At 45.9% G+C, this 13,803-nt stretch overlaps 3 protein-coding genes across 3 annotated transcripts; 1 reads left to right on the forward strand and 2 right to left on the reverse strand.

Moving 5' to 3' along the window:
* Positions 1–802: 802 nt before the first annotated feature.
* aatf (apoptosis antagonizing transcription factor) lies at positions 803–3,762 on the reverse strand. Its single transcript, XM_030726563.1, is given in 4 exon segments — positions 803–3,321; positions 3,324–3,362; positions 3,365–3,441; positions 3,444–3,762. Coding segments are annotated over 4 exon segments (1,614 nt in total). The 5' UTR covers positions 3,715–3,762; the 3' UTR covers positions 803–2,094.
* Positions 3,763–5,140: 1,378 nt separating this feature from the next.
* Positions 5,141–7,880, forward strand: magoh (mago homolog, exon junction complex subunit). Its single transcript, XM_030726923.1, has 5 exons — positions 5,141–5,330; positions 5,624–5,680; positions 5,879–5,991; positions 7,497–7,579; positions 7,657–7,880. Exons 1-5 carry the CDS (start codon positions 5,240–5,242, stop codon positions 7,754–7,756), a joined length of 444 nt encoding a protein of 147 aa, XP_030582783.1. The 5' UTR covers positions 5,141–5,239; the 3' UTR covers positions 7,757–7,880.
* A 10-nt stretch (positions 7,881–7,890) lies between these two features.
* Positions 7,891–13,009, reverse strand: cpt2 (carnitine palmitoyltransferase 2). The gene is given in 7 exon segments (XM_030726925.1): positions 7,891–9,040; positions 9,087–9,174; positions 9,572–9,774; positions 9,776–10,874; positions 10,959–11,065; positions 11,167–11,247; positions 12,512–13,009. Coding segments are annotated over 7 exon segments (2,019 nt in total). The 5' UTR covers positions 12,712–13,009; the 3' UTR covers positions 7,891–8,799.
* Positions 13,010–13,803: the final 794 nt, after the last annotated feature.

Consider the following 13,803-nt stretch of genomic DNA (forward strand, 5'->3'; position numbering starts at 1 on the left):
GCTGCTCTGCACTGTGTTGGCACTGAAGAGCATAATAATGAATTAGATCCTTAAACTGAGTTACAGCACTTTCAGAAAGACTTCTACTGTAATAAAACTTATTCCCCACTGCTGTGTAATCCATTAAAGTAAATATAAATGTTACTAAGAAATGATCAGACAGGAGGGGGCTTTCAGGGAATACTGTTAAGTCTTCAGTTTCTATGCCATATGTTAGGACAAGAGCCAGAGTATGATTAAAGTGGTGGGTGGGCTCTTTTACATTATGAGAGAAGCCAATTGAATCTATTAATAGATTAAATGCAGTGATTTTTATTCTCCGCATCTACATGGATGTTAAAACAGTTCAAATGAACAAACACCCCCGAGTCCACTAACCCAAAATATTCATCCTGCTGTAACCAGGTTTGTGTAAGGAAGAATAAATCAACACGTTGATCAGTTATTACATTTACTACAGGGACTTACTGTCTCCGGTAAATACCAACATTACAATAAAAACATATGAAATAGGCACACCTGCAGTACATCAAAGCCTCCTTTCTGCTTTGTCTATATTCATGAAGCTGCTCATAATCATCTTCACTGACAACCGGAAGCATGAACACGTTTCATCAGAGTAGGTGTGAATCGACTGCGGGATGCTGTAAGTCAGCAGATGTGCAGCTTAAACTGCAAACAGGCACCATCGATCAGCACGTTTCATATACAACTTCTGTCCTGTGCAGACAACCGAAACAGCAACGAGACATCTCTGAGTCCTGCTCACAGGAGTCAGCTTAACAACCAGGAAACATCTGGATTTTGATTTTAATCACAAATTTATTTATTTTATTTCTATAAAACTTCATCTCTAAGTTTGGCTCTTCAAACCTACACATCATCATAAAGGCATAAAAGGAAATCTGTATCAGGACCGGCGAAGTCATAGTTTATAAGCACAGCGTGACGATCTGAAGCCCAAATCAGAGCGATGTCGTGTATCAGTTTCAATACTAAAACGTCACCAGTGTAGAGTAACAGAAACAAGCATCGGAGGTTTCATCTGTTTTATTTTCACCACTGGAAAAAAAAAACTTCCATGACCGAAGAAAAAATGTTGCCACGTGTAAGTCGAAATTTCAGGCAGTTATCTCAAAACTGTGACTCGACTCAATTTTTGGTTATTTTCTCAGCATTTTGAGTCGGGAAGCCTCAGACCAATTATAACCCTAATTTTGACTTAATAAGCTGAAATAATGATTTTCAGATTCAATTAAATTTTCAATTCACTGGAGAAAGAAAAAAAAAAAAGCATTTGGGGTAATTTTTTAAATTGGCCTTTGCAGCTCCATGTGAAAACAGCGAATTAACAGAAAACAGATAAAACCTCCCGTTAGTAGAAGTCATAGATGTTAACTGCGTATCCTATTCAGGATCACGGGAAGGCCGACACCCATCCAGCTGTGACAGGGTGAGAGGTGGGGTACAGCCTGGACGGGCCCCCAGCCAATCAGGGCTCAAAGCTGGTTATAGAAAAATGTGATGCTGAACAAAAACAAGCTTTGGCTTTAAATTGCACAGTCTGGGTGGGCGTGTCATTAGTTAGCTTTCAGTTTTTATCAGAGCTTAAATGTGTCCTTATATCTGTGAGCGCCGCCGTGAACAGATTCCCAAAATGCTCCTGTCAGGGTGTAAATCTGTAATAAAGTACACAACATGAATTTAACGATTACATAATGGTCAAACCTGAAAATTAATTTTCTACTGTAGCCGAGGAGTGCATCCAGGGAAGCTGTAACATATGTAATGTCACATATTCCCAGCTGTGCCCCAAAATCAACACTACGCACTAACAGCACCAAAAACACGGATAAACCTGCAGCTCCAGGAAACTTCATGAAACAACAACTGTAGGGATATGCCGGGACTCATTACTTAGAGAAACTCAAAATGAGAGCAAATAATCAGTTTACTTCATCCACATGTGATGGAAACACAGTGTGCGCGTTTTCAGGTCATATCTAAAATAGAAGACTTTTCTAGATAACTGCATGTTGTTTTGAGTTCCTGCTCCAGGAGAGCTGCTGCTCGCTCTCAGTCCTGATCTCTGTGTTAATGCGACCCCCTCACGGACGCGCTCAGACCGAAGAGGCTGCGGTACAGTTCGCTGCGGGCCTCGTCGCTCATCGAGCTGTGGTCAACGGGCGCCATGAAATTGACCAGCTTGCTGTGGGCGTGGAACCGGACTTTCCGCCCTTTGCTGGCTTTAGTGTCCACTTTCTTCTTGATCTTGCTGCGCAGCTTCTGGATGGCCAGCCACTGTCGGCCCATAGCCACCTGATCGTTGGGGTCCGCCGCGCTCGTCTTGCGGTCGATCAGCTCCCTCAGCAGCTGGTGGTAGAAGTCGTCGTCGTCGAATACGTCCTCATCCAGATCTTTCAGATGCGTGTTCGACTTCAGCTGTTGCCGCGCTGCCTCGCCTCCCTCCGTGGGGGCATTCTCAGACGTGAGAGGAGGGGCCTCCACTTTCCCCAGAACCCGGTACTCTGAGCGCTGGGTCTGGGTCCGCTTCAGGAGCCTCTCCTTGTCCATCAGCACCTGCTCCACCTGAGTCAGGATGTTCCTCTCGAACGCTCCAAAACCTTTGCCGCTCTTGCCCGTCGTCAGCCTGGTTTTGTCGTGCCACTTCTGCAGCGTGGCGTCGCGGTAAGGCTGGAAGGCTGCAAAGCGTTTGGCCATGAAGTCCGGGTACTCTGCCATCTCCAGTTTTCGTTTGGGCGCTACGGCCTCCCGCACCGACCCCTCCTCTTCATCGTCGCTGGTTATCTCCTCGTCTTCCCCGGTGGCGATGGATCTCGTGTCGGCGTTCTGGTGCAGCAGATGGTCGTGCAGCTCCAGCAGGGACCTCTGCAGAGCCTTCAGAGCCTTGTGGGTGTTCTTCAGCGCCGCCGCGAACTCCCCTTCCCCCCTCCTCTTGAACTCTGGGAAGGTCTGCGGCTGAGGGAGCTGGTTGGCGGTCACCAGAGCTTTCTGGATTTTGATCCGGCCCTCGAGCAGCTGGTCCCACAGGTCCAGCTGGTTCTTCACCGCCTTCCCTTTCTCCACCTCCTCGTCCACTTTGTCCCGAGAAAACGTGCGCACGGCTCCATCATCGTCATCACCTTCCAATTCATCATCATCATCAGAGCCCTCCTCTTCATCGCTGCCTTCAGACTCCTCACCGCTTTCATCATCATCATCCTCCTCACTCACTCCCAGATTATCCATACCATCTGTCAGTTTGCGGAAGTCCACTTTCTGAGGAAAGATGAGGTCAGAGGTCTTCATCTTGTCGTTGATGCAGGTTTAGCATTCAGTTCTGAATCACTGCCCATCAACTCTCCTCCTCTTCATCATCATCATCTAAACCCTTTTCATTGTCATCTGCCTCTTCATCCCCCTCTGAATCATCTTCACCCTCTCCTCCTCCTCCTCATCATCCTCCTCCTCAGTCTCCATCAGCAGCTGTTTTCGGGACACTGGCTTCCCCACGTACCGTCTGTCCGTGTCTGAGAGCAGGGTCGTGTTGCGCTTCCGCAGAGCGCTGACCGGCCCTTCCTCCTCGTCTTCCTCATCAAACCTGTCCACCACTCTGGCTTTGGTCGCCTCGTCATCATCATCATCCTCCGGATCCGCGAATTTAGGCAAAGGGTTCAGCAGATCCTCGAGCTCCTGTGAAAACGCGCCCGCCATGGCTCAAAGTTTACAGCCACTGCACGTGCGGACCCGTTCCGTGTGCGACGGCAGTTTGATGACGTTAGAAAAATGCGACAATTTCTTAAAACGTATAAAAGTGTTGCCCTGCGCGCGGACTGTCAGGCTGAAGCTGCTGCTGACTCAACTGCAGAAACCAGAACAAAATTTGAGGACTTAAGTAGAAGTCAAGTCAATGAGTTATTAATTATTAGAATGAGTATTATTATTTTTATTTTTAAGAACTGAACAGGAGTTTAGGAGTTATGTCGTCACACAGTCAGTGGAAATAAACTCGGTGCTTCACACGATGAAATTCCTATTTTGCCAACTGCCTTTACACAGCACAACTATAAAAATTATAATAAAAAATAAAAGAGGCAGTAAATTTACAAAAGAAATAGCTAGTAATAATTTGCAAACAATAAATTTGAATTTTTAAAAAAAGACATGAGTTTGAAAACCTGAGTCGTACCTGTGCTGTGTACGTTTGCAAACAGATCTGTACAAATTAGTGCAAAAGCAGATGATAATAATTACAGTAACAGTCAACAGTGGTGTGAGGGTGGAGGGGCGGTGCTGACTGGCGTCTGATGGCTTGTGGGTAGAAGCTGGAAGGCTGCTCCAGTGATGTATTGTGCAGTTTATTATCACACTCTTCAGAGCCTTCCTGCCCTGAACTGTGCAGCTTCCACACCACGCTGTGATGATGCTCTCAGCTCCACATCTGTAGACGCTGATGAGGATTTTGGTCAACATGCCAAATTTTACAGCGTTTCCTGTGATTGCTTCAGAAGCTGCTGCTGTGAGACCAGGTGAGTCCTCACTGTTGTGTGTCCTGATGATTTTGAGTGTTCTCAAACACTCACAAATTCCACAACAGGAAACTAGAAATTTAATTTATGAAGGGGTTGTGAATGCAAAAATAACTCACTAAATAAATAAAACATAACATTTCTTTTACAATTATAATTCTGTTAAAATTTTAACTTTAGAACATTAACATGAAAAAATGCAGCAGAGCATTAATCAGTCATGCATTTCATATTTCATAGTTTTATGGGTAAAAGCACGCAAATGCATAAACACCATCCTGAAGTACAATAAGTCAAATAATAGAAATATGCAAGAAAAGAGTAATATAAACATAAGAAGCTTATTTAGCCAGGTGTAATTTTATAGGTTTAATACAATTAATAATATTCATTGTTTTTAATACAGGTTTATAAATCTGTTACAGAAAGATACCAAAAAATAAAAAAGTGCAAATTACCCTAAAACAGTAACGGATGAATGGATGGATGGATGGATGGATGGATGGATGGATGGGAAAGACTTGAACTCCGGCTGTGTGAATCGTCGCGCGGCTGTGTCCTGCCTGTAAGATAAAACTCGGGTCAAGAAAGCCCCACCAACCACAATCCATTGCGCATGCGTATACGGGTGGCGAGGCTCCGGGTTGTTCTTGCTAGCTCAGTTTTGTTCGTCAGACTTGAGCAGGAAGAGCGCTTTCAGGAGAATAAAGATGTCAACGAGCGACTTCTATTTGAGATATTATGTCGGGCACAAGGGAAAGTTTGGACACGAGTTTCTAGAATTTGAGTTCAGGCCTGACGGTGAGTGTAATTTGAGCGGTAATGCGAACGCGTTAGCCGTCCGTGGTTTGAAGCTAACCGGGTTGGATAGGCCGCAGCGGACTCGAAGCGCCAAATTCTCCGGTTGGGTTCAGGTGTAGCATTAATGCTGCTCGTTGACGTTATGGATAGATTAGTACGGTAACGTGTTTTTTTTAGGATAAACGCAGTAATGCCGTGAGTGTGTACGCGCCATGCGGCCTGCAGGGACGATAACAAACATCTGGAAGCGATGCGCTGCTCCCCACGTTAACTGAATATTTGTGTTTTCGCAGGTAAACTGAGGTACGCCAACAACAGCAACTACAAGAATGACGTGATGATCAGGAAAGGAAGAGGTGACGTGTGATTATAAACGATTATAGATTGATCTTAGTGAGAGCCTAATTAGTAGCAATGGCGCTGGGATGTTCTTGCATATGTTTTATGTGTAATTGGTGCTATAACCTGAGAGTAGGTGGTGTGGTTATTAATCAGGGAAGATGATGGCCAACCTTAAAAACGAGTTATGTGTTTCCTATGTGACAATCAGGCGTACGTACACAAAAGCGTGATGGAGGAGCTGAAGAGGATCATTGACGACAGTGAAATCACCAAAGAAGATGATGCTCTGTGGCCGCCTCCTGACAGAGTTGGCAGACAGGTTTGTGAGCACTTTATTACTCCATATTTACCTGCAGGGCTCCCAGTTCTTACATTTCAGCTGCTTTCAGACATGCAGTGCAGACCAGAGGTGTTCTACAAGGTCCATGTGAGAAGGCAAATGTTCAGCGTGGTCAGATCAGACATCAGCTGGTCTTTAACCCACCACGTTGCTGGCATAACGTCTCTGTGCCAGTGTGAGAATATTCTGGTAGCTTCACTGAGAGCAGATATCATGTTCCCTGCCTTCTGCACGCTCTGTCCACGCAGCTCTCCCACCTGAACCACATTGAGTATACCCACGAGTTCAAACCTGTCCGAAGTGGACTGTTTCCAGCCTTCCTTTCTTCTGGGTCCCAGTTGCAGAGATGCCCATACCTCACAGCTGCACTGAGGCTGACTGTTTCCAGCTAAAGCAAATATCTGAAGTGCACATTCTGAAAAAAAAAAAAACAAAACACTTAAAACCCAACAACAGAATTTAACTGGAGTCAGGAATTGGCAAAGAAATGGCTGCAAAGTCATCTCAACAGTTAGATATTTTAATTTTTAATTTAACCTTTATTTATACAGGTAATCCTATTGAGACTTGGTCTCATTTGCAGGAGAGACCTGTTAAATGTCAGTCTACAAAATTCCCACCTCCCCTCAGAATCAGCTGATTTTCTTTGTACAGTAGCTGCAGTCTCTTTAATGACACCATGCAAAATTTTACCTTCTTATTACGAATATTTTCCTATTTAGAGGCCCTCGACGTGAATAGGGGTGGCTATAAACTTTGAGCATTAATATCATGGGATATATCATAGTTTCCACAGCAAAACTGCACCAGAGCCGGTCATTCATACTCTGGATGTTTGATCTGTGTATTTTTTAGGTAAACTTTCAAAGGTCATATCGCCATATGGGATGAAAGGTTAAATCATCTGAAGGCTCATCTTTGCGTCAGAATAATTTTCTAATATAGTCATGCTCTAATGCTCGTTGCTTGTATGGCTATAAAATGTTTGTTTTATATGATATTGTGGATATATGTCATCAATCAAATGGCTTCATGTCCTGGGGAAGTATTTAAAAACCGGACGCAGTTAATCTGTTTCTCCGGTGGGAGGAGTGTCCTAGTTTGATAGATGCTCCCTAAGTCGTAGCTGCTTTCCTTAGAGGTGAGCAGCCAACTGCAATGATTATAAAAGCAGAAGGCCAAATGCTCAGTGAGGTTATGCATGTGTTAATCCAAACTGGAATCAGTCCCTCGGTTTGGTGTCTTTGGTTCATCCTGTGATTCAAACCTGTGTCCTGTGTAGGAGGGTGATGAAGCCAATGATCCTCTGATTGGCTGCCCCTCGCAAGCAAAAGGAGGTGGAGACAGAGTAAAAATAGAACTGTGTGACACACGTTAAAGAAAGTGGCCTAAAATTTCTCCTAAATCAACTCTGCATTAATGATTTTCAACAAGAACATTTTTCTGAGGCTGTTTTTTTTTTATTTAAATCTCACCCTTCACAGGAGCTGGAGATCGTCATCGGGGACGAGCACATTTCATTCACAACTTCCAAAATCGGCTCCTTGATCGACGTCAACCAGTCAAAGTGAGTAACGCATCCGGGAGTCGGGGACTGTAAAGTGTGAGCTTGTTACTGACGTGAGGGCGCGTCTGTGTTTTCAGGGACCCCGAAGGCCTTCGTGTTTTCTACTACTTGGTGCAAGATCTGAAATGTCTCGTCTTCAGTCTGATCGGCCTACACTTCAAGATCAAGCCCATCTAAAATGTGGTTTTGCTCATTTTAATTACTTTAGCTCATGTTTCTGTTGTACTACCGCATTTGTACATTTGCTTTTTGGTGGAACAATTTTTTTTATTTTAAATAAATAGTGATTGGAGAAAAGAAATCTTTTCATGGTATCGTCTTTAATCAGCTGTTAGTGAAGAACCAGGAAGGCAAATAAGAGCAGAAAAAATTAAATTAGGTTTAATTTCAAAATACACTGAAGCACAGCAAACAAACAGCGATGACAGTTCAGCATTACAGTCATTTGTAAATGCTCCGGTTGAGCTTCACATTCAGTAAGGCACAGCTTCTGCCTCCAGACTGCCGCCTGCTGCCGGGAGGTTTAACTGCATGAATGAAGTCCGATCAGCTTCCTGCACACTCACTCAAAGATCATCTTAATTGTGTGACTGCCAAATGGACTCCAGGGTAAGGACAGCCTCGACTTTCTCTGAGTTATTGCTTCTGTTAATCGGCCTGTGTGTCACTTTATGATACAATCATACCATTACTGGAAAATGACTTAAGGAAATGGTGCTTAATGTGGGAGAGCCTCAGTGAGAAACCACTACAAGTGTGTAGTAGCAGAATTAAATCACAGCTAACATTAACATGAGGCTGCAGCACGCTGCTGTCAGGATGTCTGTGCATATAAAAGTCAGGCACTAACGTCTGAATGGCATTTTTTGTTATTAGAGCTCAGCAGTTTCAGTGAATATGACAACAATGGAGACAAAACAATGATGTCACTGCTCTTGATTTTGCTTCGATCCTCTGTGTTACAGATCAGGGCACATTTTCACCAAATAATCTGAATCTCAGCTTTGACCCAAAATAACACCATCACTCATTTATCACTGAACAGTTATGATTTGTATCCACATTTGCTGACAGAGGAAACTGTTTTTTTGAGAACTTCTGTTCTCCCTGTATCTCCTATCAAAAAAAACCACTGTAGTAAAAATGTAATCAGCTGATCAGGTGCTGTGACTGATACCTGCTCTCACCTGCATCAGTGTAAAAATACCCTTTTTTCACTCTTAGCTGAGAGGCTTTCCTTCCAGCACAGTAAAAATGTCCTCTAAAGACTTCTGGACGCACCGCAGGAACTCGTGGACGTCACGGGCCGGGTAGCTGGACACGTTGCAGCCGATCCAGTCGTCATGGACGCCATAGCCGACGCCGAAACCGTCGGGCACCACGGGGGCGAAGCCGCCGAGACTGACGGCGGGACTGGTGAGGGTGCTGGTAGAGAGGATGTTGTGGTTGATGGCGGTTTGTATTTTGATTGTAATGTATGTTTTGTTTTTGTTGTTGTTGTATTTGAGCTGGGTCAGTTTACAGGCTGGGCAGAGCTTGGCCCTTGGAGGTGGCCAGGTACCGCAGGGCGAACAGGTGACGGTCGAAACCCTGACCTGGAGAGAGGCGTGAGAAGAGCAGTCAGTGAAGGAAGCACTGATCTCAGGTCAGCGTTGTGTAAAATCAATCTCCTCATCAACATAAAGAATGAGTCTAAAACATACCGTACTACAGTACTGTTTGGCATGTTCATGCTGTTGGCAAACTGATATTTAATCACATGGTGACAGATGTTGTTTATGAGCTAAAATGGGTCATTTTAGCCCGCTGCTAGGCAACCTGATGAGATAACATTTCAATTGATTAAAAGCTTTTGGGAGGGCTGCAAAAACTGCCTTTGGCTGGTAGGAGGTTATTAAATGTTTAAAATGTAGCAAGAGGGGACGATATCTGCAATTATAATACTGTATTTAATGGTATATGAAATTCTGCATCCTGGTGTGTCACACGCACCCATGGCCGCCTCCTTGGTGAGCTGCCCGTGATATTTGGAGCATTCGTGCAACATGGCTCGCAGTTCCTCCACGCTATGTTTGCCCCGCTGGTTCACGAAGGCGTGCGAGCACTTTCTGGTGTGTACGGTAGCTGATCGGATGGTCTCTGTGCGGCCATGCTTGAACGCCGCGGTGCTACAGGACTCGTACGTGGCTACGGTGTCCGTACTGCCTCAGGAAGCCCATCTGGAAAGCCAGCTGGGCTACAGCATCTGGACTGAGCTTGCTCTTCTTTAACTGCTCCTTCCCGCCTCTCTTGAACTCCATGGCGTCAATGGTGAGTTTCGACACGGCCGAGTCGAAGTTCTCCTTTGCTTTTTTGATGCCGTGCTCCAGCTCCCTGTCCAGCTTGAAGTGCAGTCTGCGCACAGCGGAGGCCGAATCCACGGCAGCAGCGGCCGAACCCGGGTGCACCAGCGGCTTCTCGGTGGTGTCCTTAAAGACCTCGTTCTGAAACCGGAGCACGGCCACGCCGTCGCCCCAGGAGTGCTCAAAGTGAATAGCAGTCTGTCCGTCTTTGGTTAGAACGAGGCTGAAGGACTTGTCGTACCAGCGGTTACAGCCGTCGCCGTGCAACATGTTGTGGGAGATGTGAATATGGTCCCGCATGCTCTCGTCATCCAGGCAGAGGCAGAAAAGGGCGCTGTCCACGACCCGTAAATCCTCTGCGTTCCCAGCAGCTATCAGCTTGTCCCTGAGCCCAGCCCAAACGTCCCTGTTCTCACTGGTCAGAACGCCCAGCGGGAAGGCCGGTGTCGGCGTCGAGTCAGACAAAATGTACTGCAAGTGGGCCTGGATCTCTGCAGGCTTCACCAAATTCCCGTCCCTGTCTACTATGTCAAACACGTACATGTTTCCTTTCCTCATGACCAACAGGTGGCGCCCTGTCTCATCGGTGAAGAGCTCATCTCGCCCACGCTTGGGAATCCGAGCTGAGTTAAAGAGGCGGAAGTACTGAGACATGTCCAGAGGGTACGCGTTCACCATGTAGGCCCCATACCAAGACAGCGAAGACGGGACCCAGCGAATAAAGTTCTTGAAGCCGTCTGTGTCGCTCTTGGCCGGGTTCAGGTGGAAAACCTCCGGCTCCAGCAGGCCGGCTCGTAGCGTTTTCATGAAGCGCACAGCTGAACACACCATGTTGGTCGCCCGCACCAGCTGCTCATTGTACGCCGTCTTGGGGTCGGGATTGAAGGACATGAAGGGGTTGAAGTTGAGCACCACAGAGTCACGTGCAGACAGATACATATCAAACCAGGGAGCTGAAAAACAAAAGAAATCTTTTAACCTCATTTATCGGTGGTCATTCCACCAGAGAAGCTGAGCTTTAGTCTGGTCATAGTTACCTGAGATGTAGCTCGTGTGCTTATTGTTCTTGTCCTGAATGACCAGTTCCTCGTGCAGCTGCTTTCCCGCACCATCCTGGAAATCCTGGGCGAGTTTCTCTGTGGTTCTGCAGGGACATGACAGCGACGGCTCCGTGTGGGTTTCAACTGTGGGTTTCAACAATCAGATAATGAAATAAGAAGGTTCATTTTACTTGTGGAAACTCACCTGAACTGGTCATCATCCAAAAGAGGCCTCTGGGCAGCCAAATACCTCCTGATAGTATCCTCCAGTTTTGGTATGGGTAATCTATATGTGTTACAATAAAAACAAGTCTCAGTGAAGGCAGCTGACCCACAGTCATCCAGGCACGCTCAAAAAACCCACCACAGCTTCCTGATGCAAAAACTAGAGTATTTTCAACATTATTTCATTTTTGCTTTGTAAACACTTGGTGTTGTTTCAGTGACTTAAGCTTTTATTTCAGTTAAATAAAATGGTTTTTACATCTAATTTTATTTAACTGTAATAACTAAAAGCTGCTGTTGGTGCCAGATGGGCTGCCTGAGTGCTGTTATCCAGTGAGCGGCAGGTCTCCGGGTGAAACTGCCTTGTTGATGCCAGAGAAAGGAGAAAGGCAACAGGAAGTCAAATAACCAGTTTGTTCCAAGTTGTGCAGAACAGCTTCTCTGAACGTGCAACACGCCAAAGCTTGAAGCAGACGAGCTGCAGCAGCAGACCACACCAGGTGCCACTCCTCTCAGCTATGAACAGGAAACTGAGACTACAGCTCACAAAATCGAACGACTGAAGATCGGAAAAATGTTGATGTGTCTCGATTTCTGTTGCAACGTTTGGATGGCAGGGCCAGAATTAGACATGGATTCATCCCTCCTTCCAATGGTTGGGCTGTGGTGGTGGTGTAACGTGTTGGAGATTTTGTACTTAGCACCAACTGAGCATCATTTCAATGCTGCGGAGTATTGTTGTGATCATGTGACCACATTATGACCACAGTCCATCCTTTGATGCCTGCCTCCACAGGGATGATGCACCATGTCACAAACTCAGATCACCTCAAACTGACATCTTCTCAAATATTTCCATCTGTGTGTGCATACTGAAACCTGTGGTGTGTAGTTCTGCTACAATAATACTATGTGTTTCCCCCCAAACCTCTGCATTGCAGGTAATGCATGGCACTATTCGGGAACAATACAGTATATAATGACTGAATAATGACATTTGATCCAGGATCTTTAATTTTATACAGTAGTGGAAATATTTTTACACACTTTTGTTCCTGTGCTATGGTTAACTCTCAGACCCCAAACTCTGCACACATTTTGTCTCTTTAAGCATCACCGCCCCCTAGTGGTCACTGAGCTTAAACCCAGCGTGCCCTTTAACCTACATTCCTCAGAAAGTAAAATAAGTCACCTTTGGTTCTGACACCTTTCTTACTCTGGACCTCTCCGGTGCACATGAAACCACACATTTCAGGAGCCGGAGCGACATTTTTGGGTAACATAAAAAAGGACATTGTGGCTAAATTCGCCATGCAGCTCCTCACCTGGGTAAACTCTTCTGGTAATGCATGGATGGCACGACGCTACGGTGCAGATACTCCGATGCTGATGAGGAGGAGGAGGATGAAGCTTTTCTGCTGTTGTACTGTTTCGTATGAACCCCCAGAGCAGCGCTCCTTAAATAAATGAGACCCCCGGATTTCCTCAGAGAGGCGGCGCAGCGCGCTGAAAGCAGACCGGCCATGGTGCTGGTTTGAGGACCGAGGACCTGCACAGGGTTACAGGCGGAGAAAAACGGCGGAAAAACGGCTTTGACGGGTGAAAGGTGAGCCTGGCGGGAGCGAGCTTCACCTGTCACTGCAGGAAGCTAACTAGCTAACATTAGCAGCCGATAAACCTCCTTTGGTCGCCTCCGAATAACACCCGGGGACAGTTCAGCAAAGGGGAACAAAGGCCACGAATTGATAATTTAAGAAGGTAAAGAAACACGTTAGAGAGGGGAAGAAATAATTAACTAAACCGACAACAGGAAGTTAACCAGTACAACGTGTCACGTGACACCTGATCCTGCATCCAGATTTCCGGGGGAGTCGTGTGTGTGTGTGTGTGTGTGTGTGTGTGTGTGTGTGTGTGTGTGGTGTGGTGTGTGTGTGTGTTAAATATCTTGTGAATAATTATCTAAGGCCTTCATGTTGTTTAAAAATTAAAACATGAACTGCAGGCTGGAGCAGGTAAGCGGCCGGAGTCAGTTCAGTGCAGGTGAATCGAGTTTGCTCTGCCAAACCAGCTGTGCAGGCTGGACTGTTCCCAAACCTGCTCTCCTCTCGTGCTTCAGCTCCTCACCACATCACCAAAGTGCTAAAAGTGGGTATGCACTGTATGCACTTTATGCACTGTATGCACTGTATGCACTGTATGCACACTATGCAATGCGTAGGGGCGCCGCACAAGAGGGGGGCGCCAAAGCGATGCGGGGAAATTATTTCTCTAGTTTTCTGTATTTAACAGTGTGCATATGATATGATCAATAACAGAGGCACGGCGCCTGATTAGCCCCCCCCCCCCCCCCCCCACACACACACACACACACACACATACACACAAAAGGCGCTCCGGCGCGCGCTTTTTCATTTGAATCGTGCTATCATCTGATGAGACAGGTAGCTAAAGATGGAGAGGCAAAAAAGAAAGCTCTCCGGGGCACAACTACGGAACCCCGCAAGGGACATGGGGATTGATAAGTTTTATCTTATCTAATCTAATCTAATATCGTGGGAAATGATAAGTATTGAACAAAAATGCTGTCTGCATCGTTAAAAATTGAGATACAGTGGGG

This window comes from Archocentrus centrarchus, chromosome 4 (genome assembly GCF_007364275.1).
Source record: "Archocentrus centrarchus isolate MPI-CPG fArcCen1 chromosome 4, fArcCen1, whole genome shotgun sequence".
Taxonomy (NCBI): Eukaryota; Metazoa; Chordata; class Actinopteri; order Cichliformes; family Cichlidae; genus Archocentrus; species Archocentrus centrarchus.